This window comes from Lepidochelys kempii, chromosome 12 (assembly GCF_965140285.1).
Source record: "Lepidochelys kempii isolate rLepKem1 chromosome 12, rLepKem1.hap1, whole genome shotgun sequence".
Lineage (NCBI taxonomy): Eukaryota > Metazoa > Chordata > Testudines > Cheloniidae > Lepidochelys > Lepidochelys kempii.
Window position 1 is genome coordinate 39,097,305 of NC_136391.1, and position 24,959 is coordinate 39,122,263.

Here is a 24,959-nt window from a genome sequence, read left to right on the forward strand (position 1 = left end):
AAATTCTCTGGCTTCTGTTATACAGGAGATCAGACTAGATAATCCCACAAGCTGATTTGGCTTTAAAATCTCTGAACGGTTTGCAAAGAGCCCCCCAATGTTTTTGCATAGTTTATGAGGTTTAGTGATGTGCAGATCAACAAGCTGCTACTGCATTTCAGAGCTTGGAAGGGAATGACATGGAATGATGCTGGTGTCTTGTCCGTGAGGGAGAGGGACGCATCTGGCATAATTTGGTCAGTATCAGTTTGTCCTCAAGGTGACCTCTGCCGGCACAGCACTGAGGTCTGAAGGTAGGAGGCTGGCACAAAGCGTGAGCATATTATATTCTTTAATTATTGTTGCAATCATAACATTTAAACGCTGTCAGTGAGAGATAGCTCATAACCGCAGGCTAGAATCCCTGCCACTTGGGGCTTGTAACGAAAACTGCAGGATTAATTTGATTAATTGATAGAATTATTTTCCAAACTACTCTTTTGTTTATGGAGGCTTAAAATGCTTGCCGCCTGCACCCTCCTGGTGTGTTGCAGAGTGGAGATAAAGCCGGCTGAAAATAATTAGTATGGCTTAATTTAAGGGAAAAATAACCTCAGAAGAATTTTGCAGAAAATTTAGAGCATCACGTTTTAGTTGTTTTGGCAGGAAATATTATAGAGTTGGAAATAGGATCTTTATGCTTTGTCTCGACTATATTTCACCAGGGCTACAAACCCTCCAGAGAGAGGAATATTTCATTCCTGTTTGCTCTTGCATTTTTCTTCCTCCTCCAGATTCATTATGGCAGTGCCTCAAAAACAGCTCGGCGGAAAGCAACAGGTTTAGCTGCAGGGCACGGAAACGTCGGGGTTTTATGCGGTTGGTCAGTTGTTCTGATTGTCTTAATATACTGGAGCCGGCCCCCGTCCTACCTGGGCAGAGGAGTCTGTCTATGCTATAAGACTGGAGTCTGCCTCTGGGGGTGGGGAGGGATGGGGCGTGTGACAATGCCCTCCGGTGACTGCCCCACAACAAGGGTGAGTGACCTAGGCCCCGATTTTCAAAGATATTGAGGTGTTGCTGCAGTCAGCATTGCAATGCCTAAGTGATTTAGGAGCCCAAGTCTCATTTTCAATGGGGTTTGAGGTGCTTAAGAGCCAACGTCTCATTGACAGTGGATGGGATCGAATCACTTCTGAAAATGAGAGTTAGGCTCCTAAATCAGTTAGGCATTGCATCGCTGACCGCTGCAACTCCTAAACTCTTAAAACCCCTGGACCCTGGCAGCATGGCCCAGGAACAGGGTGCTCCTTTAGTTCCAGTGGCAGGTGCCTGCGGGTTCTGGCGCTCAAGGCCCAGTGTTCTAGTCCTGTCCTCTCAGTTGTGTGTGATTCATCTGGTACTAACTGTACCTGTCATCTGCAGCTCAGGATTTCATTGCAGGGTGTAACTGAGAGCAAAACTGTGCCCAGTGTGTCTAGATCCGGACCACTATTAACTTTCATTCAGGATAGCATTAGCAGCATGTGAATCTGATCTGTCTGACTCCTCCCTCCCATAACTCTGACCCCTGCCATGCCCCAGGGACAGCAAACCTCTGATGCTAGTGTAGGCTTTGGTTCTGTGGTTTTGGGCAGGAGACAAGGAAATATTTACAGATGGGGAGATACTTGATTTTCTACTTTCCCTTTTGCAGGCAAAATGTGTCATTTTTATCTCCTCTGAGCCGTGCAACCTGAGCGCCCCTCACATTTCAGCTCAGAAAATGGCTTGTGCATAATAAGCAGCACGACAGGACCCCTGCTGGAGCAGGGGAGCCTCCCAGATCGGAGCTCTTGCCTGGGAAAAAGAACCCCCCCATCCATCAGTCAGACTCAGCTCCCTGAAGCCCTTGAGTTTGCTGAGACCTGCATTATCACCGAGCGGCTCTGGTGCATTTGACACTTAGAAGATTGCAGGCCTCCACCAACATAATTCCAATGAGAAAGGAAAAGCTGGTTTGCTTTTTGCAGCGAAAGATTAACTCTAGTTGTGCAGCGGCTACCCGGGAGAAGAGAGACTTGTGTCGGGGGAGGCAGGGGGAGAGGCTGTGTGTGGGAAGAGCTGCAATAGGTGTAACTAGGAGGTCAGATGAGGTTCAGATCTGAGCAGACATAGGAGACGCTGACCCGACGCTATCTGTAACTAGGGACAGAGGGGCAGGTCCTCAGCTGGTGTCAATCAGTGGAGTTTCATTGATCCTCCGCTGGTGTCAATTGATGGAGCTCCATTGACTCCGGCGGAACCCTGCTAACTTACACTGCTGGGGATCCGGCCCATTGACTAAAACAGGAGCTGCGCCGATTCATCCTCGCTAGGGATCTGCCCCCCACCCCCAACTCCACTGGCACTCTCCTGATTTACACCAGTGGAGCATCCAGCCCAGGATTTTGCATCCTGTATTGTTTTGGAATTTGGGATCAAAAGGCAGGTGAGATGATGCGCCAGCAGACATGCCAAACCTGTGCAAAAAACGCAGAAATTGGGCTTGATTTTGGCTTAATTGGCTTGTGAGTGGCTTGTTGGCTAGTTTTTGGCTTGTTGTGGCTTGTTGCTTCTTTTTTTTGATCAGCTCCCGGCAAGCAGGGGCAAGGAGGGGAGAGAGTCAGGGGTGCACAGCGGGCCCGCCACAGGCCCAGACTGCACGCCAGGGGGATCTAGTCACACGGAGTCTTGGGGTTCTTAGGGATTGGCTTGTTTTGGCCTTGTTGTGAAATGGGATTCGCTTGGTTTTTGGCTTATTGCGAAAGTCGGGGTGCTTATTTACTGCGGGAAAGTTGGCAACCATGCGCACCAGTACTAAGGGGGAAAGGGCTGTGCCACATTGTTCTCTTAGTGGGTTTTTCCCACTTCGGAAACTTTATGAATTTGCACTTGAAGCCTTTCCTTGCCATCCTCCTGTCTGGGGAGGTCGGTGGGGGTGCCACCCTCTCCAGGCCCTACAGGGCCAGGGATTCAGGCCGATTTTCCTAAGACTGAGCAAAGCCCAGTTCTGTCTGGAGAAGCCCTGTACCTCCACATTGCCACAACCCCTCCCCGGCCCCTCTAGTCCTGAGTGAGCCCGGCAGCCATGATCTTCCCTAAATACCACTGCTACTCAAACCCCGGCACGGGGAGGGGGAATTGTAGTGCGCAGAGGTGGGGAGCTTGCATAAGTTAATGCTGCCCCAGTCAGCACTAGCTTGAGTTGGGATTTCCCCTGGCACTGGTGAGGATGCACAGCTGTAGATAATGGCCTTTGCAGTGCTTGATCGCTGGAGGGCACACACAGAGGATGGCATGTAGCCAGCATTCTCAGTGCCCCTGGGCCAAGATCCATCTCTCTTGCAGGGCATTTGAACCCCTCTCTTCCTTTTTAGACGACAAATGGAAACGAATGCTCTCAAATGTTATGTTCATTGCATAGAGAACTCAAGAAAGCAACTGGAAAAGTTTTATGCCCAAGCAAATTATGCACAGCAAATAATTGAATTGACCAGTGCAGCCCGCTTTTCTGTCCACAACCTGACTGTGATCTTTACGGGGGGGGGGGGGGTTGTTGCTGTTCACAACCATTGTGCCAAATATTTCACACAAGTGAACACTAGCTTCTGGTTCAGTTGTGAACTGCTCAGTGTTCAGTTGCACTGTGCGATTGGTCACCCATGGCATGTGACGTTACGTATATGTTATTTGATATGTTTAGCCTCTGGGGACAAAAACAAACAGGGAGGGCCCTTTTCCTGTTCACACGTCATCAGCCAACGTTCAGAATGGGCGACAGAGCTATTGTGCAGAGCAAAAAAGAAAAAGAGAGAGAGAGAGATGTCAAAACGGCTGTCTGAACGTTTTGGGTGCAATATGTTCACGTTGCTTTTCCTTTCCACAGCCATTCTCATGCATAACGCCTTGCTCGGCGCAGCCAAATGCTTGCAAACCTGTGAATAAAAAGCCCTATGAGTAGCACCCAAGCAGGCTGGCTAGGATTGAACTGTGAGAATCTCTGTTATTTGCTCAGCTCTATTCCTTTGCAAATCCAGTACTTCCCACAGCAGCTGTTTGCTCCCAAAAGTGCACACAGAATTCAGCTGACCTGGCTTCTAAGCCGCACGCCTAACTCTTCTAGCTTTAGGGCTTTAAGCTCCTCCACAATGCGTTGGGTATGACGAGAGGTACCATGGGCGTGAAGCTGCCATCAAAGGCTAAAGGGGTTTTATTTTAGGAGACTAAATATATTCTAGAGTTAAAAATGGGCCTTCATTCCAAATTAGTCATGGTTAATCTATCTCCCACTCCCCCTACACACACTTTACTGACAAAGAAAACCAGGGCTAGCCATCACTGGCCATTTATAGCTGACCTAAGCCATGGGAGTGAGCACCCATAACTCCCATTAGCATCAATGGAAATCACCAACCCTCCGCACCTTTGACTATCCTGCCAAGAAAGACTTAGTGCCTGGACTTGAATAGCATCACTTGACTCTCGGGATGAGCCTGTCTCTTCCATCTCTGGCATCTACAGTATGACTCTATGATCATAGTAATAAATCACCTCCAAGACAAAAGGCATCCAGCCGCACGTCCTGTACGTCTCCAGGCTGTGGAGCTAAACGTCAGTAACAGCAAACTACACATGCGTGCGTGCACGCACCCACACACACACACACAGATTCTAAGTCCAGAAGGCACCACTGTGATTGTTTAGTCTTCCCCCCCACCCCTCCACACACACACACACACTTGTATGGCACGGGCCATGGACCTGCTCCAAAATAATTCCTGGAGCAGATCTTTTAGTAAAACATCCCATCTTGATTTAAAACTGTCAGTGATGGAGAATCCACCATGACCCTTGGTAAATTGTTCCAGTGATTAATTACGCTCGTACTCGTAGGGGAACACGTCTCACCTCATTGTTGCTAATGCATCTTCATTTAACGTACAGGGAGATGTCACTGAGGTTGCACCAGGAGAGGAGAATGTTGTTTGCGAGGATTGCAAGAGAAGGGGGGTAGTTGTTGGGCAGAATATGAGAGAGAGCGAGAGTTGCCTTTGGTGATCACAGCATTTAGAAGCGAAGGGACAATCTGCTGTTGGGCAGAAATGCCTGCAAATCCCTCCAGGAATCAGCTAGCGGAAGGCGGCTCCCAGGGAATACCATTGCTGCACATTGGTGCTACAGAAGATCTCAGGAAGAAAGAGTGAGATAAAGAAGAAAACATGAAAGCTATGGCACTCCCCGTGTATGTTGGTTGTAGCCGATCCTCAGCCACGCCACCTCCAGCTGTGATCTCAGCAGATCGCGCATCAGGTCTGGTCTGGTCAGTAGCTGGATTGGAGACAACAAAGGAAGCCTCGGTGTTGCGGGAAGTGGTGTCACTTTGGCCTCTGAGTCCGTTGTGAACTCCTGTCCCCGAAGAACATCAGGAGACACTGCGCTGGTGGACTCGCCAGCTTTTGCAGATGGCAATAACCTGAGACCATTGAATGTGGTCATGAAAGAACCCCTGGCACTTTCCCCCCAAAGTTAGAGCTGTTACCCCTGTTTCCTGGTCAAATTCCAGTAGGGTAACAGGCTGCCAACCTAGATGTCGGTGTTGTTTAGTCCAGATTTACGCTGGGGCAAATGAGAGCAGGACCAAGCTTTCCCCGTAGAAGCAGTGAAAAGCAGCCCAAGTATTCCATGGGGCTGGCAGGCTGGTATTACAGAGGCCTTGCTGGCACACAGGTTTGTACTGACTTAGTTGAAACAGCATCACCCTCCCATGTGGACTCGGCTACACAACGTTGTGTTGCCATTTTAGCTTGTGTCAGAACATTAACCACGGGGATGTAGATGCTGCCACTGCTCTTTTAATACAGGCCAGAGTCATCTGCATTGCTGTTTTTTGGTTTACCTGAAACCTTTCTGGTTTCTTACGATCATAGACCAGCACAGCACCCAGCGGATGTTTGTAAGTGGGGTATGTTACAACACCAGGGAGGGATTGGGTGTTTTTCCCCCTAGGATGAATTAGCTTATTATAAATAAAGATGTTGCAGCAGAGGGCATAGCCACCAATCAGGACTGGGTCCCCATTATGCTGGGTACTTTATAAACTTATAAGATGACACGGCTCTGGTCAAGGAACCTACCATCTCTTGTCTCTGCAGAGCGTCCCTTTGGCCTCGGTACTGACACAGCCATGCCTTTCTTTGGGCTGCGTTTGTCACGAGGAGAGGCGCACGTGGCACCAATTCGTGCACAGGTGAGAAAAGGCGTTTGAGGCAGTCACTGCAAATTCAGATTAAACCGCTTGAAAAGCCTCTGAACTACCATTAAGGGTTTGGCAGGGAATTGTCCAGCCTTTAGGAACAAACCAAGGCCCTGGGATGAATCTCACACACGAGTGAAAATTGGCCTGGCCAGAAGGTGGCAGCACGTTCTACATCACTCTCTGGCAGCGAATTGAGTGTGTGTGTGTGTGTGAGTGTGAGTCTGCAGCTTCAGAGCGAATGGGCAGAATCCTTGGGGGCGGGGGGAGACTGTTCTCGTGACTTCACTGCATATTCACCGAGACGGTTCTGCACGGGTGAGGCCTGCCCCATGCCCCCATGTTATGAGGGCCCCGTTGGGTCCGACCAAACTCAGTGCAGGTCAGCGTTCCAAAATACACCCAGGGCTCGCCGCGTGGCCCTGCCCGCACCCCCCGCTGAAGCGCAGCCGCGGCTGGCCTTTCCCGTTACATTCTTCCATCAACACAGTCTCGCTCGCTCGCTCTGTCTCTCTAATAATATCACTACAGATTAATGGGCACTAATACAAATGTACACAGCTCCATAAAAAGATGTCACCTCCCGCACAACGGGAATCAGGGCTGCTGGCAAATTATCTCTGCACTGCAGGCGTGTAATTCACTCCTCTGGAAAACATTCTGTTTATTCTGTTACATGAGAACAGTCGCTCTGCAAACACGACTTGAGCAGGGAAAAGCACAAACACGCACACACACACTCACACTTGCACACAGAGGCCGTGCAGCTAGCCTTGCTGTCAGAACCATTATCTGTGGTTCATGTCCCTAGTGAATGTGCAGCACCAAAGTCTGCAAGATCAGCCGCACCTCGATGAAGGTAACTGGAACCGATTGGCTGCTATGGCCCATTGGCAGGATTGGGCCGCCCGCTGCGGAGATTACAAAGCCTGAGCCCCATTTGGTGCAGGGAGTAAGAGGGGTTTGGGAACACAAGGGGCTGGAGGGCGTCTATCACAATCATGCAGAAACCCCAGGATTTGGTCTTTGGTGAGACGCACTTGTCCAAAGCAGCTGCAGCTTCGTAGGCCTTGGGGATCTGACAGGCCTTGGTGTAATGCCAAAAGTGAGCTGGGCCAATTAAAAGGACCCTGGCAAGGAATGTACAATTCTAAGGAATAAAACCTGTTTCATTCTGTCAGGGTGTGTTTTCCGTCCCAATGCATGCTCACTGGTTTGGTATTGCAGGGTTGCTCTCAGGAGTATCAGGCTACATGCTCTGGTTTGTCATTGTTGGGTTGCTTGCGAGTACTGGGATGTAGTCACACTGGCTGAGGATTTGAGGACTGCTTTGTTATTGTCGGGTCGCCCACAGGCACGGGGCAGTGCATGTTGACTCACAATTACAGGATTGGTCACGCATGCTGGGTTCCACATTGCGCTTTGTTTTTGTAGGGATGCTGCTGATGGCAGAGCTCTGTGGGCTGTTTTGTTGTTACAGGGCTGCTCATCAATACAGTTGCCATTGATTTAAAACAAGGAACAAGCCCCCAACAATAACAAGGAAGTGGTGATTTTTGGAAAGAAACGCAACAATGCATGGGTTTTGAAAACAGAATGATGATTTAGTTGGGGATTGGTCCTGCTTTGAGCAGGGGGTTGGAGTTGATGACCTCCTGAGGTCCCTTCCAACCCTGATATTCTATGATTCATTGAGCTGGAGGGCAAATGTTTGTCCTACCAACCTCCATTTAATATACACTCATGGGCGAGAAGGCAGTAAGGCCCCAATCCTGCAAAGACATGCTTAACTTCACTACCATGAGTGAAATCAATGGGCCTACTCCAAGTAGTAAAGCTAAACATGTGCCCAAGTCTTTGCAGGATCCGGGCCAAAATAACAGTAGAAGGTATAATGGAAACCCAGTCTTACCATCACCTTCAACCCTCAGCTGCTCCTCCCTTTGCTCACGGCTGGTAGAAATAGGCCCATGCTGTGACAGTCCAAACAACACAGATTCCTTGAAGCCATTTATTCCTGCATTTCTGCCCCAGAGCCAGCACTTGGTATCTGATTAGCCTCAGCCTTGTCCTCACCCTTGGTTAAGGTCGCTCGTGTTCTCTCAGGTTGTTGTGACTGAACCAAAACAGTTGCAAACATGGATGAGTTTCGTGTCTAAGTGAAAAGGAAAATATTGATAAGCGACACACTTTCCGCGATCACTTTGCACTGTCACACTGTGGAGTCACACTGCATTTACACCAGGGTGTGTACTGAATTTGGTCCCTGGGCTACATGCATTTGCTGTATTGTCTGTGGGACCCCTGACTTTTCCCCAGTTGCTAAAGGCACCTCCCCTGTCTTTCTCTCGCTCTCTCTGTCTCACACTGCTGCGGTATGAGCACAAACCTCAGCAGCTGCGTGGTTTTTGTTTCTGTTGTAGTCAACCAAGCAATTTCTCTCGTTGTCTGTCAAGGGAGACACATGCGTAAGCAACCAGGCGAGGTGCTCAGTAAATAGTGTTACCGTTGTGCATTTATTTCTGAAATTATCTCAATGTATATGGAAATTGGCCACAGCCAATTGGGCTTCCATCCTGCCAGTAAGCTCCTTACTGTCATAATGGTGCTCCGAAGGTCTGACACCCGCGGCTATAGAGAGATTCTAGCCCCTTCTGATACAAAGTAAAGATGCTAAATAGAATTTTCTAAAGAGGATGGACGTGATTCTCCTCTCCCTTTCGCCATTGTACCTCCCGCTCCCACCTTCGACGGAGTTATGCCTGATTGATCATGAGCTGGTGCAGAGGACAGTCGAGCTCCACGTGTGAGAAACTCCCATGGGCCCCAGTCTTGCACGGATTTACACACGTGCTCAATTCGACACACGTGGGTAGTCCCGCTGCTGGGTGTAAGTCGGGGCAGGATCGAGACCACAGCGCCTGCGTGAACTGGAAGGAGATCTGTCGGCCCTGCAGTTTAATGTGAACCTACAACCAGCAAGACTAGAAGCTGAATTGAAATGTGCAGAAGGATAAAGACAAACACTGACTATGTGCTACCCAGGCTGCTTCGGGTGACTGGCCCCGACCAATTTGGTAGCAGAATTTGACAACTGCAGTGACAGTGAACCATTTCCCACAGCAAGATCTCTCTCCGCCCCTTGGAACTCTTCCTAATCCCTAACTTAATTCATTCTGACATCCTCATGGCGAGTCTGACCTCTTTACTGGAATCATGTGGTGCTTAAAACTCATGATTGAAACAGGATGTTAATTAAAAACCCTTAAAAAAAGAAAAGAAAAGAAAAGAGGAGCGTTGATCAATGTCAGCAAGTCTTGCCGTGCTGAGCATTTGCCTGCTGCACTGGAGACAGCAGTGCCTACAGTCTTTCAGTCTTTCTCCGATGATGGCAGGAATCCACATACCCTGTTATCTGCTTGCAAGATTACCATTGTGCCCATAACGGTACCATATATACCCCAAAAGCCAGGAGACAACCTCACTGATGGTTGAAGTGATGACTCCGAAAAGGCCCTTGAAGCACGTCTGTGGAATATGCTGAATTTGTCTCCCGTTCAAAGGCTGCTTGCAAGCAGCAATGCTGGGGACGGAGATTTCAAAGGAAAATGGGATGCACTGGGTGCTCATTTGCATGCCCGTTACACAGAATGCTCTCTCACCTAGCTCACAGCTATTTCCGGACAGCACTGGCATCTGAGCTGTGGGAACAAACTAACATATGGGCTCAGCCTGCAGTTACTTTGTTGTGTGTTTTAGGAGGTTATTGGTCACTTTCCCTTTGTGCATCCTGTTGCAACACAAGGCTCACACAATGAGCAGACCCTGATGATTTTTTGCCCTGTACAATAGGACTTTATTTTTGGTGTATTTGGGGTCGTTGGCAGAGAGACACAGAAAGCTGAAAAGGGTAGTTGCTGGTATGGGAATAATCAGAAAAGGATAGGGGATGTAGGCAGTGGCTGGACTGAATTTTTTTTAAATGTGGTTTTAAATTGTATTGTATAGAGATGCTTAGGGCCTTGGGGCCCTTCTCATTTCATAGACTCACAGAAATGTCGGGCTGGAAGGGACCTTGAGAGTTCATCAAGTCCAGCCCCTGGTGCTGAGGCAGGACCAAGTAAACCTAGATCATCCCTGACAGGTGTTTGTCCCACCTGTTTTTAAAATCCTCCAATGATGGGGATTCCACAGCCTCCCTCAGAAGCCTATTCCAGAGCATAACTATCTTTATAGCTAGAAAGTTTGTCCTAACATCTAACCTAAATCTCCCTTGCTGCAATTAAGCCCATTACTTCTTGTCCTACCTCAGTGGACCTCTGAACAATTGATCACAGCCCTCTTTAGAACAGCCCGTAATATATTTGAAGTCTCTTATGAGGGTCTGCCCGCAGTCTTCTTTTCTCAAGACTAAACATACTGAGGTTTTTTTAACCTTTCCTTTTCTAAAGTTAAGTGAGTTTTATAAAATAGGGTTTCCTATTTGCTGGGCTAAAACCTCACTTGATCAAGCTGTTTGATCAGGGCCTGGGAGTCAGAATTCTTGCATTTTGTTCCCACCTATGTCACTGACTCACTGTGTGACTTTGAACAAGTGACATTGCCTCTCTGTGCCTCAGTTTCCCATGTGTAAAATGAAAGCAATAGTGCTTCCTTACCTCCCATGACTATTGCGAGGATCAAGCTGTGGGAGAGGCACAGACAAGCCTACAGTAGTTCTCTGCCCTTAAGGCTTGGATTCTGAACAGTGGCAGATAAACAACAGATCTGAGACAAAAACGGCCCAGTCTGCAAAGGAGGGACAGATGGAGAACAAACTCTTGGCAGACTCGTCCTTGGCAATGTCAGAAAGCAGCACTACTGCTGAGAATTCAGAGCTCCCGCAGCATTGCAGCCCTGGCAGCTTTCTGCTTCTAAAGCAAAATGTTTAGAGAGAGAAAATAAGATTGTCAAAAATCTGAGGGATTTAAGGAGTTTGAAGCTGAACAGTCTAGGAACAGTGGGCCAAGCCCAGCCTCCCCATCTGTGGAACCCCACTGGTTTCAGTAAGATTGCACAAGGATAACTGAGAGCAGAATTTGGCTGGCGTGGTTCACCTTTGATTCCACAAATGTTCTACCCTCCTTGAACATTAACTGCTCCTAGTCACCCAACTGCCCAACTTTTATGACTGTAACCACGGCTGAAAAGTTAGCCCCAAGGACCAGCATTGGTTGGATGCTCCGTCCAGTTCCTCACTCCAGGAGCCAAAGGGGTAAAAGGCCAAAGAGCAAAGGATGACTCCCATTAGCTACAACGAGGTGACTTCCTCCTTCCTCAATGGATGGCTCTGAAGTGCTTTTGACTGGCCATTTCTCTAGGCCTGTGGGTCTAAACCCCATCTGAATTTATAGCAACCTGTGCTAGGAAAACAAGAGACAAAGCTACATCCTGGGAGGGGTAGAGGAGATAGATGATGTATGTATGTTGTAACCAGAGAGGTAGCAAAAGAGAAAGTATTGAGTGGTGCATAGGCCATAATGATGAAATCAAGGGATTAGGTCCAAGAAGTGTTGCCGGCTTCCCATATCAGAACCACAGGTTCTCTTATACTCCCCTTTTGACTTCCCTTTTCCTCTGTATTCTGTCCTGTTGGAATGCTGGACTAAGCAAAACGAGTGCAGTTCTCCATCACTATAACCTGTTACCAGCCCATGCCTGAGTGCAGCACCCTTTAGTCTTGTTTTGGTTCTCACTTTACAGTATACGCAGAAAAGGTGGGGTCCAATGGACCGGGATCCAAGAACTGCTGCGTTCTTATCCCAGCGTTGACCCTGACTTTCTCTATAGGCTTGGGCAAACCACTTCACTTTTCTATGCCTCAGTTTCGCCGCTGGTGAAAAACGATACGGACCTACCTCATGGCAGGGTTATTAGGTTTGTGGTGAAGTGCTCTAGAGGTGAAAAGCTAAGCAAATAATTATTTTATGCAGCCCACCGGAGTGCTAGGTGTGTCAGAGAGGACAAAGATAGACATAGGTGTAAATAGCTTCTGGGCCTATCTCCCATTGATGTAAATGGAATCTGGGCCACAGGACTTACTGCAAAGAACTGACAATCCGAATATTAGATGAGAGAGGAGGATGAGCCCGGAAGAGGGGACAGGGAGAGAGCTGAGGGGTTATAACAAGATGGGGGGATTTATTTATTCTTTTGTGTACAGAAATAAGGAAACTCACTCAGCTGGTGCCAATTACTTCAGGCATCCCAGACTACCTCACCCTTGCTGTTAAACTCCCCTGTCATTGATGGGGGGGAACACCCCGAAACTCCCCTCCCCGGCCCCCCAACATTCCCCTGCCGGGGGGCACCCGCGGCTTCCTAGCCTAGGAACCCAACCCGCTTTCTCGCAGGGCTCAGACTTGCCCTGCTCCGCCACCCCTCCGCCCGTTTCTCCCGGCTCCGCTCCACTGGAGCATCCCTCAGCTCCGGCCCCAGGACTCCCCCTTTGCCCCGCCCCGGAGCCCGCCGCCGCCGCCGCGGCGTGTCCGCCTCATCCGGTGGGCGCGGCCAGCCGGAGGGCGGCGGCCTATGGGCGGCCGCCGTTCCGAGCGGCCGGGGAAAGCCCCGCCCCGAATGGAACGTTCAGCGGGTTTGTTACATTTCAGGTTCCATTGAGAAAAATCCGAGTCGGACCCTAGTGGCCGCCGGCGGGAGCCCGGGTCCCCCCCTCCCAGCCCGCGGGACGGAGCCGCGCCACAGCTGGGAGCCCGGGGCCCGTCTCCCCGCGCCGGGGCTCCGAACCCTCCCTCCCCAGCCCTGGGAGCGCCTGGCGGGCATGAGAGCCGGGTGCCTGCCGCCCTCCCGAGTTGCCAGCGACCGGGCACGCTGACTGCCGAGCAATGTCCAGGAGGAAACAGAGCAACCCCAGGCAGATCAAACGTGAGTGCCAAACTTTGCGCCCTCCCCTCCGCAGGGAGAGGGAGCCTGAGTCCCAGCGCCCTGCCCCCCCCCCCCGCCCGCCCGGTTTGTGCCCCTGGGTCGCCCCTTCCCCTCCCGCCCAGTCACCAGCTGTTAGTGTCCCTGGGCCGCCCCTCCCCCCAGTCACCAGCTGTCAGTACACCCGGATCCTTCCCAATCCCTGGCAAAGGGAATCCTAGTCCAGAGCCTTCCCCCCCCCAGCCGCCGCCACTCCTAGCACCAGCTGTTCCTGCCCGTGGATCTCTCTTCCCACCGCTGCTCTGTTTCCCAGCTACAGTCAGTCCAGACTCTCTCCCTCCTACACGGACAGTGCCCCTGATCCGCCTCCCTGGGCAAAGGGAGCCTGTCCTCCTCCTGCCCCGTGCGGAGCTGGTGGGGGCTGTGTTTGGGGTGGTTAAACCACGAGCTTTCCAAGCCTCCAGCAAGCGGAGCGGCTTCAGCCCGGACAGTCAGGAGGCGAATTTAGGAGAGGCAGCTCCGGGGTGGCGGGTCCCTAGTGCGTCTCGCAGGCAGCTGCTCGGGTCTTGTGTTTGTCACTTTCCTCCCCTCCCCTGGTGCCTTTTTCTGGGCGTCCTGCGTTCTCCACATCACCTCTTGCCTCCCCTCCCTGGGCTCTGTTGGGGAGCTGCGGGGCTGGCTGCTTGCACAGGGACCTGTAATCTAATATCCACACCGGGCAGAGCTGTTGTGTGCGCGCGCGTGCTGGTACCGCAAGGTCCAATTAGGCTGCTCAGGATTTCTGCATGCGGTTGCAGAAGTTTGTGTCCGGCTTGCCTATTTATTTTCTTTCAGTGCTCCCCCTCCCCCCCCTTCTCCTTCCCCTCTCTCTCCTTCCACAGAGATGTTTCAGCCTGATACAGCCTCCTCTGATCAGAGCTGAGATAAAGCTTTAACATATTCCATTCAGCAAGCCCCATCCTGATAAGATCGCTCTGTCGGGACGGTCTGAAATTGTGATCTTATCTATGTTTGACTCCCATCCATGGCGTTAAAAAAGCCTCATCCAGGGGGACTTTTGAAAAACGTGATGCGAAGTGTTTGGAGATCTTTAAGTGGGATCATCTTATCGCAGATCTGCTCACTGTGCTGTGCATATTGCTTTTTAAAAACTCCTTTGCAGACCTTGTAACCAAAATGTGCCCTGGTTATTTCCCGCCCCCCCCCCGTCCCTTTTATTGTGGGGAGCTCCTGTCCATCTCACCTCACTCTGCAAGCACACTCAGATTTGGGAGAACTGATAAAGTGTTGTGATAAAAGCCGGGTAGAGACTGCCATTGGATTACTTTGTTTTTCTGGCTCTGTCCAAGTTTCCCCTGGCTGATGCTAATGCCTCTGGATTATCATTCTTTCCGTGATCCCAATTGATCAACCAAGGAAAATCTGATTTCAGGTCTGGCAAAGATGAAAGAGATTATTGTTGCATATTCTTGGGAAGTTCTATAGACTGCTGGAACTCTTCCAGTGACTGGTTTAGCAACGTTTTTCTTTTCTCCTGATCTCAACTGGTGATAAAGCAGAGATGTTGGGGATAAAATTGGCCACCATGCGATAATATTGCTTTATCTTTCTTTTGAAATAATTGCAATACTGCATTGCATCTACCTGTTTGCCTGCCTGGGGTGATTCTGCTGATAAGACTGAACCAGACCTTTACAGCTTGGGAAGTTAAAAATAGTTACTTTCAACTTCAGTCTGCCTTTTACAAAAAAGTTTCATCCAACTTCTGCTGCTTTCTTTTTGCAGTGTCATGGCAAACATTGCTGGTCAAGAAATATCACCTTCTTGGTGGCCCTGAGCAAATGGCTGGGCTCCTGTGTAACCGTCCCATCTTAATTAGCTGAAGTGACTATAGAAGCTGGTGGCAGCATCTCTGCATTGAACACTCAGCTGCTGAAATAACAATGCTGATCTTTTTCTTGATAAGTATTTCAGTGTGTGGGATCCGCACTCGTTTGTGACAGGAAGTAAGTGCCCTTCAGGTCTGCCAAGGCTCCACTGAGGAGGGTACATATTAATAGCACGCAAATTTGTCCTCCAGCATAGATCTGTTGCCAGACTTTATTTTAAACTTTCCATCCAGTTTGTCTGCATGAGTTGCTAGGTCTCGGTGAACCACTGTTGTGCATTTGTTCTCAGCTCCTTCCTTGTCACCTCTGCAAGACGTACTCTGCTTAATAAAGGAGTAAAAGGTGATCTTGAGATGGATTGTGATGTTTGCCAGGATGGGCAGCATTCTGAATGCATTAGCTGTACTGAAGGCTGCTCTGTCTCCTTCCTCTTCTGCTTTCTTCAGAGATATGAAGAAATGATAAAGTGGGAGGCTGATCTCAGGCTGATGGTGATGGCCAAAACTGATTAAAAGCTGAAAGCTTGGAACCCTTCCTGTATGTGTCAACATAAAAACAGTCATTAGAGATATATAGTGCTGCGAGAGCAGCTTTCTGCTGTCTGTACTGCACTCTCCTGAGAAGGGAAAAGTGGGCATGAATCAGGGGTCTGGTAACTATACTCCTATAATGTACAAATGGGACCTGTTTCCATAAAGTCTATACTTACATCGTCTCAGCTGAAGCATTAAAACCTCCCCAGATTCTTATCTGCTTATTTTATTTTTCCTCTGTGCTTCTCTGTTCTGCTTTTTTCAGCTTGATGTGAAATGCAGATAGCTCAGAAGGGAGATCTCGGGGAGCGCATGTGATTGCCAAAAGTGATAAGACAAAGATCAGATGCTGGATTATATTTAACCAACTGTTGTTTATTTTTAATGCTGAATGCTTTTTAATTTAACAAGCTCCTTAAATCCTAAAATGCAAACAACTGGGCCCTGGGCCTGCCAGTCCAGAGTTGACAGGAAGGGCCAAAATACTACAACCCCTTGGCTTGCAGCAGAACGTTTTGGGAAGAGCGAGCTAGTGGCATGCACCCTGTGAAGCATCAGTTAGAATTGCTCTACAAGGGGCATCAGAAAAAGGTGCTAGCAATGTCTGCTTTCGTTATTCCCCATGGTAGTTTTGGCCTGGCTTATGCTTAGCTTTTTTTAATGCCTGAACTCCACATGTCATCTGATTGTAACTAGGCACTGATGGTAGTTCAGATAGTTGATGACAATGCCCGGTGCATTATATGTTTAATTTGATAGAGAATCCTTCTGTTGAGTGCTGCTTGAGTTGCTGGCCCTCTGTGCCTGTCACTGCTCGATTTTGGGGTGGGTGGCAACAGATCAGGTAATTAATCTGATTCCATTAGTGATGAAGGCTGTATTTGTCTCCCTCCCCCGCCATCAGTATTTATCAAAGGCTATGAAAATACAGCAAGCTCAGATGCAGCTGCCTGCTCGCTCTTTTCTGTGTGTCTTTTGTTCTGCTGTTAGATAGATGTGAATGGCTGATAAGAAGCAGGGAGCTGATCTCAAACCTAGATAGCCTGTTACATTTATTAACTTCAAACATGGGAGTGTGGGCACATATATAAAATGAGTGAACCTTTTGGCAGCTGCATGTTCATGTAGTTACAGTTCTGGCTTTTTAGATGAGGGAAATTGATAAACAAGGAGATTGATCTCATGTTGCTGATGTGGCTGTGTGTGTCTTTTTATTATATATATATAATTTTTTACATTAACTTGAAGTGAAAATTCTCACAGTCGTTACATGGGCCTGCCTGTTTTTTCCCTTTCTGGGTTTGCTCTCAGCTACGGTAGATCTGAATTCCTGATAAGTTCTGGGGCCTGATCTCCATACTGATAAAGATTGCCAAGTGAGATAAGGGCTTCTTATCTGTACCAACCAGACTGGAGCAGGATTCGCTACAATAACAAACACTGAAAAGAGAAGGCGAAAGGGCTCCAACAATTTGTTCCATTGCAAATATGATTAAGGCAGGCCTTTTAATTATCTGATTGGAGTGGGGGAGGGAGGGCAGCCTGCATTTACACTTATTTTTTTCCACACAAGCACTCCATAAAATAAGTTGAATTTAGAAGATTTCTCTTTGGTGTCTTTTATAAGTTACAGATGTTGCATGAGTTTGAAGAAGGCTGACTTACTTTTTCTTTTTGATCACTATCTCCCAGGCTGCTATGTGTAGCAAAAATGTTAAAAGGAAAAAAATAGAGCACAATCATATATATTTTTGTGGATATTCTTTAATTGCTAATAGATGGTGCCAGATAGCAAGTGTGCTCTACATTGTTTAGACTGAGCCTGTTCTGGGCTGAGTGTTTTGTGTGTGTGTTTCATTTGTTTGGCCTAGATATCTTTATAATTCATGAGCCTGATTCTGCAGACCCTTACGCAAGTAAGGAACGATGCAAGTAGCTCTACTGACTTCAGTGGGATACGAATAAGTGCTCGACCCGTGAGTAAAGCTTGTGGAATTGGGCCCCAATCAGAACTCTGTTAGTGGTGGAAAGTGGTGTGATCTGGTGGGGTTTTTTTATTTGATGGGGGAGCATTGGTGTAATGGAGAATAAGGGCCTTCTTTACTCATAAGGGTCCCTGTGGCCCCAGACAAGTTACCCTGCTGAAGTGGGTGTGATTACTGGAACAGGAGTGGGTTCTTACTACACAATAGTCTTGACAGTAGTCCTTCACTTGCATGGGGAAAGATTTCTCATATTACTCCTATGAGCAAGGTTTTATAGGATTGGGCCTTCCCCAATAAACACATTCACATGTACTATAGCTAGTTCTGGAAAATGGAAGCGAACTGCTTGTAACAGTCACAGTAGCCAGACTGGAGTCTAATTTTAGTTCTACTGCTTTAACCCCATGGCTTTTGATCCTCCCGTCCGCTTCTCTTACTCTGTCTGTTTGTTTTCTGACTGAGCTAGTGTGTTCAGTAATATGCAAGTGGCTAATGCCCCGAGTTCTTGTGCTTCTCTGACGCTTTGACACTTCTAAGCCATTCTGGTGGCCCCAATTAGCAAGGCATTGTGTGACTAATGCAGGGGACACCTGGGTTCTTTCCCCCACTCTGCCCCTGGTTTGCTGTATGATCTTGGGTAAATTGCTTTTCCTCTGTGCCTCATTTTCCCCTGTTTACAAATGGGGCAAATCAAACCCAATCGCCCTGGCGGCTTTTGTGAGGCTTACTGAATGCTTGCAAAGCATTCTGGGACCCTCTGCTGGGTATTATGTAAGTAGCATTACTTCGTTTACAGTGTGTAACTGAGTGTAAAGGCTAAAAATGGCCACTGGCGTAAATGAAAACTGTCCGCCGTGAGTTCTTTGATTACTGTTAGGTAATGGAAGCCCCCCTCCCATCTTGTTTTCTTTGTCTCCCCATCAAATAACTCTGAGCCAGGACTTCAGTTGGTGTGAATCAGCATTATACCAAGACAAGGTTGGTAGACAAGGAGGTGCTAGGGCCCTTGTCTTGTGAAACATAAATACTCTGCCCTCTCCTGTAACTCCTCTTCTGCAGGGACCTTGAGGCTTTGTTTGTGCCACTTGCTTCATGGCTGCCGGGGGAGGTGAGTAGGCCGTGGTGTGATGTGTGACCTGGAACACCGCAAGTGAGAGGCACCATTGCTAACAGAACCCAGGCGCCCTGCCGTTGCCACGAGACCTCCATGCCATGCTGTGCCTGTAATCTGTGCCTTCCCTTGAGATTGCACACCCGTCCCTGCCAGTCCGTCCAAAATGCAGCCATGAAAACGTTCTCCTAAGCCTGGCAGTCCCGCAATCGCTGCCTCCCTTTCTCTGCGGCGTCGAAGTTCACTCTTCGCCCGCCTCCCTCAGACCCATCTGAACCCCTCTGTTGTTCCGTCACTCTGAGCTGCCTCTGCTTCCCGATGATGCCAGCCCCATGGACTGCTCCCACAGGTGGGTCTCCCCCTTCTTTCATGCCGGCCCCGCCCCCCGTGTTTCAGTCCCTTTTGTGCCCCTGCAGGAAGTGACCCAATAGCTGGTGGGGAGGGATTTTCCAAAGGCGCTGAGCCCTGGCCTCGCTCGGCTCCTCGTGTGGGTAAAACCCCTGCTGGCTGCAGTGGGAGCGGCACGAGGCGATGCGCACTCCTGGAAAATCCCACCCCTGCTAGCTTCTAGTAAAGACAACGCACATGACAGAACCTCTTTGTCTTGCCTGCGTCTGAACGGGGAACTCCATAGCTCCCATTGCTGTTCCTCTTGCCCGCCAGTCGTCCCCCTGTGCCTGGAACTTGGGCTGTTTGTGTACAAAGCAGAGGCTGCCTCTGTAATGTGGCCTCATGGGCACTTTAAAATCACCCATCTAATCGCTCTTCTCTCCACACGCAACTTGGTGCATCTCAGTGCAGATCATCCCTTCACCGTCTCCCCCCCCCCCCCCCCCAGGCCTTGTTGCTGCCTGGGGAAGAGGGTGGTAAAAAGAGGTTTAAAGGGGAGGAAGGCCTGGACCGGATCGCCATGTCCTTGACTACACAACTATCCTGCCATTTCTATGGCAGCAAGATGGTCCCAGTGCCGTTGATGGCACCTGTCAGACCCCTAAACGCTACGACCCATCTGCCCCGGAAAAGAATCGTCCTTGTGCAAACCGTCGGTGGCTGTTTCCCGCCGATGAATCCATTCCACCTCATGCTTTTCTCACCCTGTCTCCAGGCGGTACCCTCTGCCTGCCTGCCCCCTCCACCCTAGAGTACCCAGTGCCAGCACATGCTCGTCTCTCAAATTCCCCCCTCGTGTCTTCCGCAGGAACTCGCCACCCTTGGTAACCTGCCGTTGCCCATTTGTGATATTAAAAGGCATGAGGGAGGGTCGTCTTGTGATTAAGCTAGTGGACTGGGACTTGAGGGGTCTGGATTCAAATTCCCTGTTCTGCCACAGATTCCTTGTGTGATGTTGAGCAAATCTTTAGTCTCCCTGCACATCCCTTCTCCATCTATAATAGGGGGGATGCTAATCCAGCCTTCGATTGCAAACTCTCCAGAGCAAGGCCTGTGTATGTGCGTATGTATACTCATAGTGTCCAGCATCAGGGGGCTTTGATTTCTCTTTGAACCCTCTAGGTGCTGTAAAACAAACCCACCAATGACAGGGAGCATTTCCCTCCAAGTTTCTTGGAGTGTTTATGTTCATCTGCCCAGATTATCTACTCCTCTAGCCAGGTGGTATCTTTCCATCTCCGACAGCTGGTGTGCTGCAGATCACACTGATCCATCAGAACATGTCCCCCTAGTGTCCTTGCTGGGTTGCTCCACTGCCATGTTTTATGAATGGATTTTTTTCTAGGGCTCTCAAGCGATTAAAAAAATTTTAAATAATAATAGAATACCATTTGTTTAAATATTTTTTTGTGTTTTCCACATTTTCAAATATATGGATTTCAGTTACAACATGGAATACAAGGTGTACAGTGCTCACTCTATATTTATTTTTATTACAAATTTTTGCACTGTAAAAAACAAAAGAAATTATATTTTTCAATTCACCTAATACAAGTACTGTAGTGCAATCTTTTTATCATTAAAGTTGAACTTACAAATGTAGAATTTTGTACAAAAAATAACTGCATTCAAAAATAAAACAATGTAAAACTTTAGAGCCTGCAAGTCCACTTAGTCCTACTTCTTGTTCAGCCAATCGCTCAGACAAACAAGTTTGTTTACATTTGCAGGAAATAATGCTGCCCGCTTCTTGTTCACAAGGTCACCTGAAAGTGAGAACAGGTGTTATCATGGCACTGTTGTAGCTGATGTCGCAAGATATTTACATGCCAGTTGCATTAAAGATTCATATGGCCCTTCAACCACCATTCCAGGGTACATGTGTCCATGCTGATGACGGGTTCTGCTCGATAACAATCCGAAGCAGAGATGACTGACGCGTGTTCATTTTTATTATCTGAGTCAAATGCCACCAGCAGAAGGTTGATTTTCTTTTTTGGTGGTTTGGGTTCTGGAGTTTCTGCATTGGAGTTTTGCTCTTTTAGGCTTCTGAAAGCATGCTCCACACCTCGTCCCTCTCAGATTTTGGAAGGTGTTTCAGATTCTTAAACCTTGGGTCGGCTGCTGTAGCTATCTTTAGAAATCTCACATTGGTATCTTCTTTGTGTTTTGTCAAATCTGCAGCGAAAGTGTTCTTAAAATGAACAATGTGCTGGGTCATCATCCAAGACTGCTATAACATGAAATACATGGCAGAATGTGGGTAAAACAGAGCAGGGGACATATAATTCTCCCCCAAGGAGTTCAGTCACAAATTTAATTGACACATTAATTTTTAACTAGCATCATCAGCATGGAAGCATGTCCTCTGGAATGGTGGCCAAAGCATGAAGGTGCATATAAATATTCAGCATATCTGGCATGTAAATAAATACCTTGTAATGCTGGCTACAAAAGTCCCATGCAAATGCCTGTTCTCACTTTCTGGTGACATAAATAAGAAGAGGGCAGCATTTTCTCCCGTAAATCGGCTGAACGTGAAGTAGGACTGAGTGGACTTGTGGGCTCTAAAGTTTTATTATTTTGTTTTTGAGTGCAGTTATGTAACCCAAAATCTACATTTGTAAGTTACACTTTCATGATAAAGAGATGGCACTAGAATATTTGTATGAGGTGAATTGAAAAATACTTCTTCTTTTATCATTTTTACAGTGCAAATATTTATCATCAAAATAATAATATAAGGTGAGCACTGTACACTTTGTATTCTGTGTTGTTACTGAAATCCATATATTTGAAAATGTAGAAAAACACCCAAAAATATTTAATAAATTTCAGTTGGTATTCTATTGTTTAACTGTGCGATTGAAACTGCCATTAATCATGGTTAATTTTCATGTGTTAATCAAGTGATTAACTGCGATTAATCGACAGCCCTAATTTTTTCCCATTGGCACCAGTGCAAGTTAGCAGCCTGTGTTGGGCCTTTTGGTTTTACGCACTGCCCCGCTCATGGTGCTCGGCATGGCCTGTCCGGGATGTCTCTGTCTGAAGAGGAAATATTCTCCTCCGCTTGAGCACATTAATAAAATTGGCAATGGCTTAGTTCGGCCTAAGAAACCACTAGAGCAACTCGGGAGCATAGCAGACCAGGTGTTGGACTCTCCTCCTCTCTTAACTTCACAGTTATATCGGTGATGTGCCTCTATTATGCCCATCCGGTGTTTACTTAGTTACACTGAAACGGGAAGAAAGTGACTGCAATTGGGCACAGCCCATTTCTTCACGCAGGGCTTTGGCCATGCGGTGCCGGTGGCAGAATCTGTTTTGTGGAATGCCAAAGCACGTGTCCTTTTTTGGTTCCATGGCAGGAGCTCTGCAGGGACGATACAGGAGAGGTGGCATTTCATATAATTTGGCGAGTTAGAGCAGCAGATCTGGCATTTGGCGGCTTCCAGGGCCCATGGGGAGGACGTCTGAACTCCCCTGATGATCACCAGAGGGGTTCTCAAACTATACTCTAGCTCCGCCCTACTGCACTGTGCAGCCTTCCATCTCCAGGGCCGGCGGAAGGAGGCCTCTCATTCTCTCACCTGCCCCCTATATCTTTCACGTCCCATAAAGAATTTCTCACTTACTTGTCTTGCATCTAAAGCAGGGGGCCTAAGTGGTGCGACACTGTTAGCAGCTTGCTGGGGGACAAAGAGTTGCAGTGGACTTGCACCTACAAACACACCCAGTGGTGCTTTCCCTCTTAAACCAAATGCCCACAGTCGTAATAGTTGCTTGTCATTTTCTCCCTTGAGAGATCAAGATAAATCCCTTGTCATTGAGTTCACCAGCCATTGGCAAGGAGCAATAGTCGGCTTGCGCTCTGGGCGGTTAGATCCCTTAGTCGTGGCAGACTGCCCTCGGGATGAACTGGAGGGCCACTGCGGGCCAAAATTAAAGGTTCTGTTGCCCCAGATCCAAAGCCCATTGGCATTGCTGGATGAGGCCTTGGTGATATTTCCCCCCAGGACGTTGCAGTCCTGATTATGCAGAGAAGGTAACTTGATGATACAGGCTATTCCAGCTCTCTGCAAAGAGAGGGCATGAATGGATTAATTCTCCTAACACCCCTGTGAGGTCAGGAATTATAATCCCCATTTGGCACATAGGGACTTGCCCCGTTCCATGAAGGCAGTTACTTGCAGAGCTGGGAACAGACCAGAGCTCCCCAGCCTGATGCCTGAGTGCACAGAAACTAGGCTCGACAAAAATCGAAGCACTAAAATAAGCAAGGGACGAGGGAAGTCTGATCCAATTCAGACTGCGTCAGTGCAGGTGGCAGGCTGCCTCTGTTTCGTAGAGCCCCAGCAGCTTGTGTATGTGATCGCTGATTGCAAACAAGAACACCATTTAATCACAACTTTGTTTTCTGATTCAGTGAACCTTCTGGAGTGGGAGGGGCTCGCAGATAGTCTGGAAAGATAAAACTTCCAGAACCTCAAAAATGGGACTAAATTGGCTAACAAACCTCACTGGAAGAATCAAACTGCTCCTTTTTCTACGTGTTGAATGAGGCACTGTTGGGTCAATTTTGGCTTAAAACGTAGGCTTTTTTTAAGCTACAAAATGAAATATAAAGATTATCTACCTGTTGAAAATTTAGGACCCTTTTAGGCATCATGAATTGGGTACACCAAGTGACTCCTCGCTTCTGAAAACCTTGGTCCTTGGGAAGCTTTGTTTAAAGCTTTTCTACCATGTATGAGAGCCAAATATTACAGCCTGGGGGCTAGTGCCTCAGACTTTGAAACTGAAATTGACTAGAAACTGACGAGTCTGTCTGAATTGTCTATGAGAGGAGAACTGAAAAAGGAAGCAAACAGCATAGATAATGAAAAACAGCAATTTAATGGGGAAACATTAGTAGGGAAACTTTGTTGGTTCTCTTCACTGGCCTGATTTAAAACCAAATCAAACTGTTGTCCTTCCCCTGCCCCCACCCCCGCCACCGCCTTTAAAAAAAAAAAAGAAAAGAAAAAAGAAAACTGTAAAATTTATTGTGTTTCTTGGAGCTGTTTTCCAAGGGCTTTCCTCTGTGTTGAGGTGTTTTTAGTTAACCAGGCTGCGTGGGAGACCTTGACTCCAAAACCAGTGTTGCCAACTCTCATGATATTTGGTGTGTCATCTTGAAGCCCCAGCTCCTGGAATCCTGTCATCATACAAGCCTCGTAGCTTTCGCTTATAAGTTTCTCACCCTTATGGTGGTGGAGGAAAGCTTGAAAATGTGCCCTGGGTGTAACCTGAAGACTCCAAAATCAAGAGGCAATTAAAAAAGACCCCCACGTTTATCACTGTTTTAAAAACATTTTACTGTACTTATGGTTTTTGAACACTGGAGACTGACAAGACAGACCTCCTGATTTATATTTCTCTTGAGTTCAAGTGTTTCCGTGGTAATGAAGTTCCGCCTTTGGCTCACTGCAGCAGTAAAGACTCCTCGTTGTTCCTGCAGCAACATGTTTTTTTGGACGGGATGAAATGCTGAAAGGAATGTAACTGCTGACCTTGGGCTGAAATAGGGTTAAGGAGTGTATATGTGAGTCACTTCAGATAACAGCCTTCCCCTGCTTTTTTTTCCTCCAAAATAATTCGTTATCTCCTCGCTCTCACATCAACATATTTCTGTGGCATCTCCCATTCGCCAGTGCATAAAGGAAATGTTTCTCTCATTTGTTAATCTGATACGTTATTTTTTAAATCTCGCATGGCCAGCCCATCGATTGTTTGTTTGTTTTTTAATTAAAAAGAAATGGGTCACCCCCCCCCCACCAAAGTGAGAATTGCTTTGAGTTATGAATCAAAATTCCTGTAACAAACTGGCTAACGTGT

General features: G+C 47.9%; 1 protein-coding gene across 4 annotated transcripts in view; it reads left to right on the forward strand.

Moving 5' to 3' along the window:
• Positions 1–287: 287 nt before the first annotated feature.
• The window catches only part of ZFPM1 (zinc finger protein, FOG family member 1), a 127,255-nt gene continuing 102,583 nt past the window's right edge, over positions 288–24,959 (forward strand). For 3 of the 4 annotated variants that reach the window (XM_073308170.2, XM_073308171.2, XM_078848138.1), the window contains exon 1: positions 12,873–13,174. In XM_073308170.2, the coding sequence (XP_073164271.1) occupies positions 13,135–13,174 (40 nt within the window). In that variant the 5' untranslated portion in view covers positions 12,873–13,134. Of the gene's footprint in view, positions 314–12,872; positions 13,175–24,959 lie in introns of those variants that run through there. The other variant, XM_073308173.2, reaches the window with a different exon arrangement.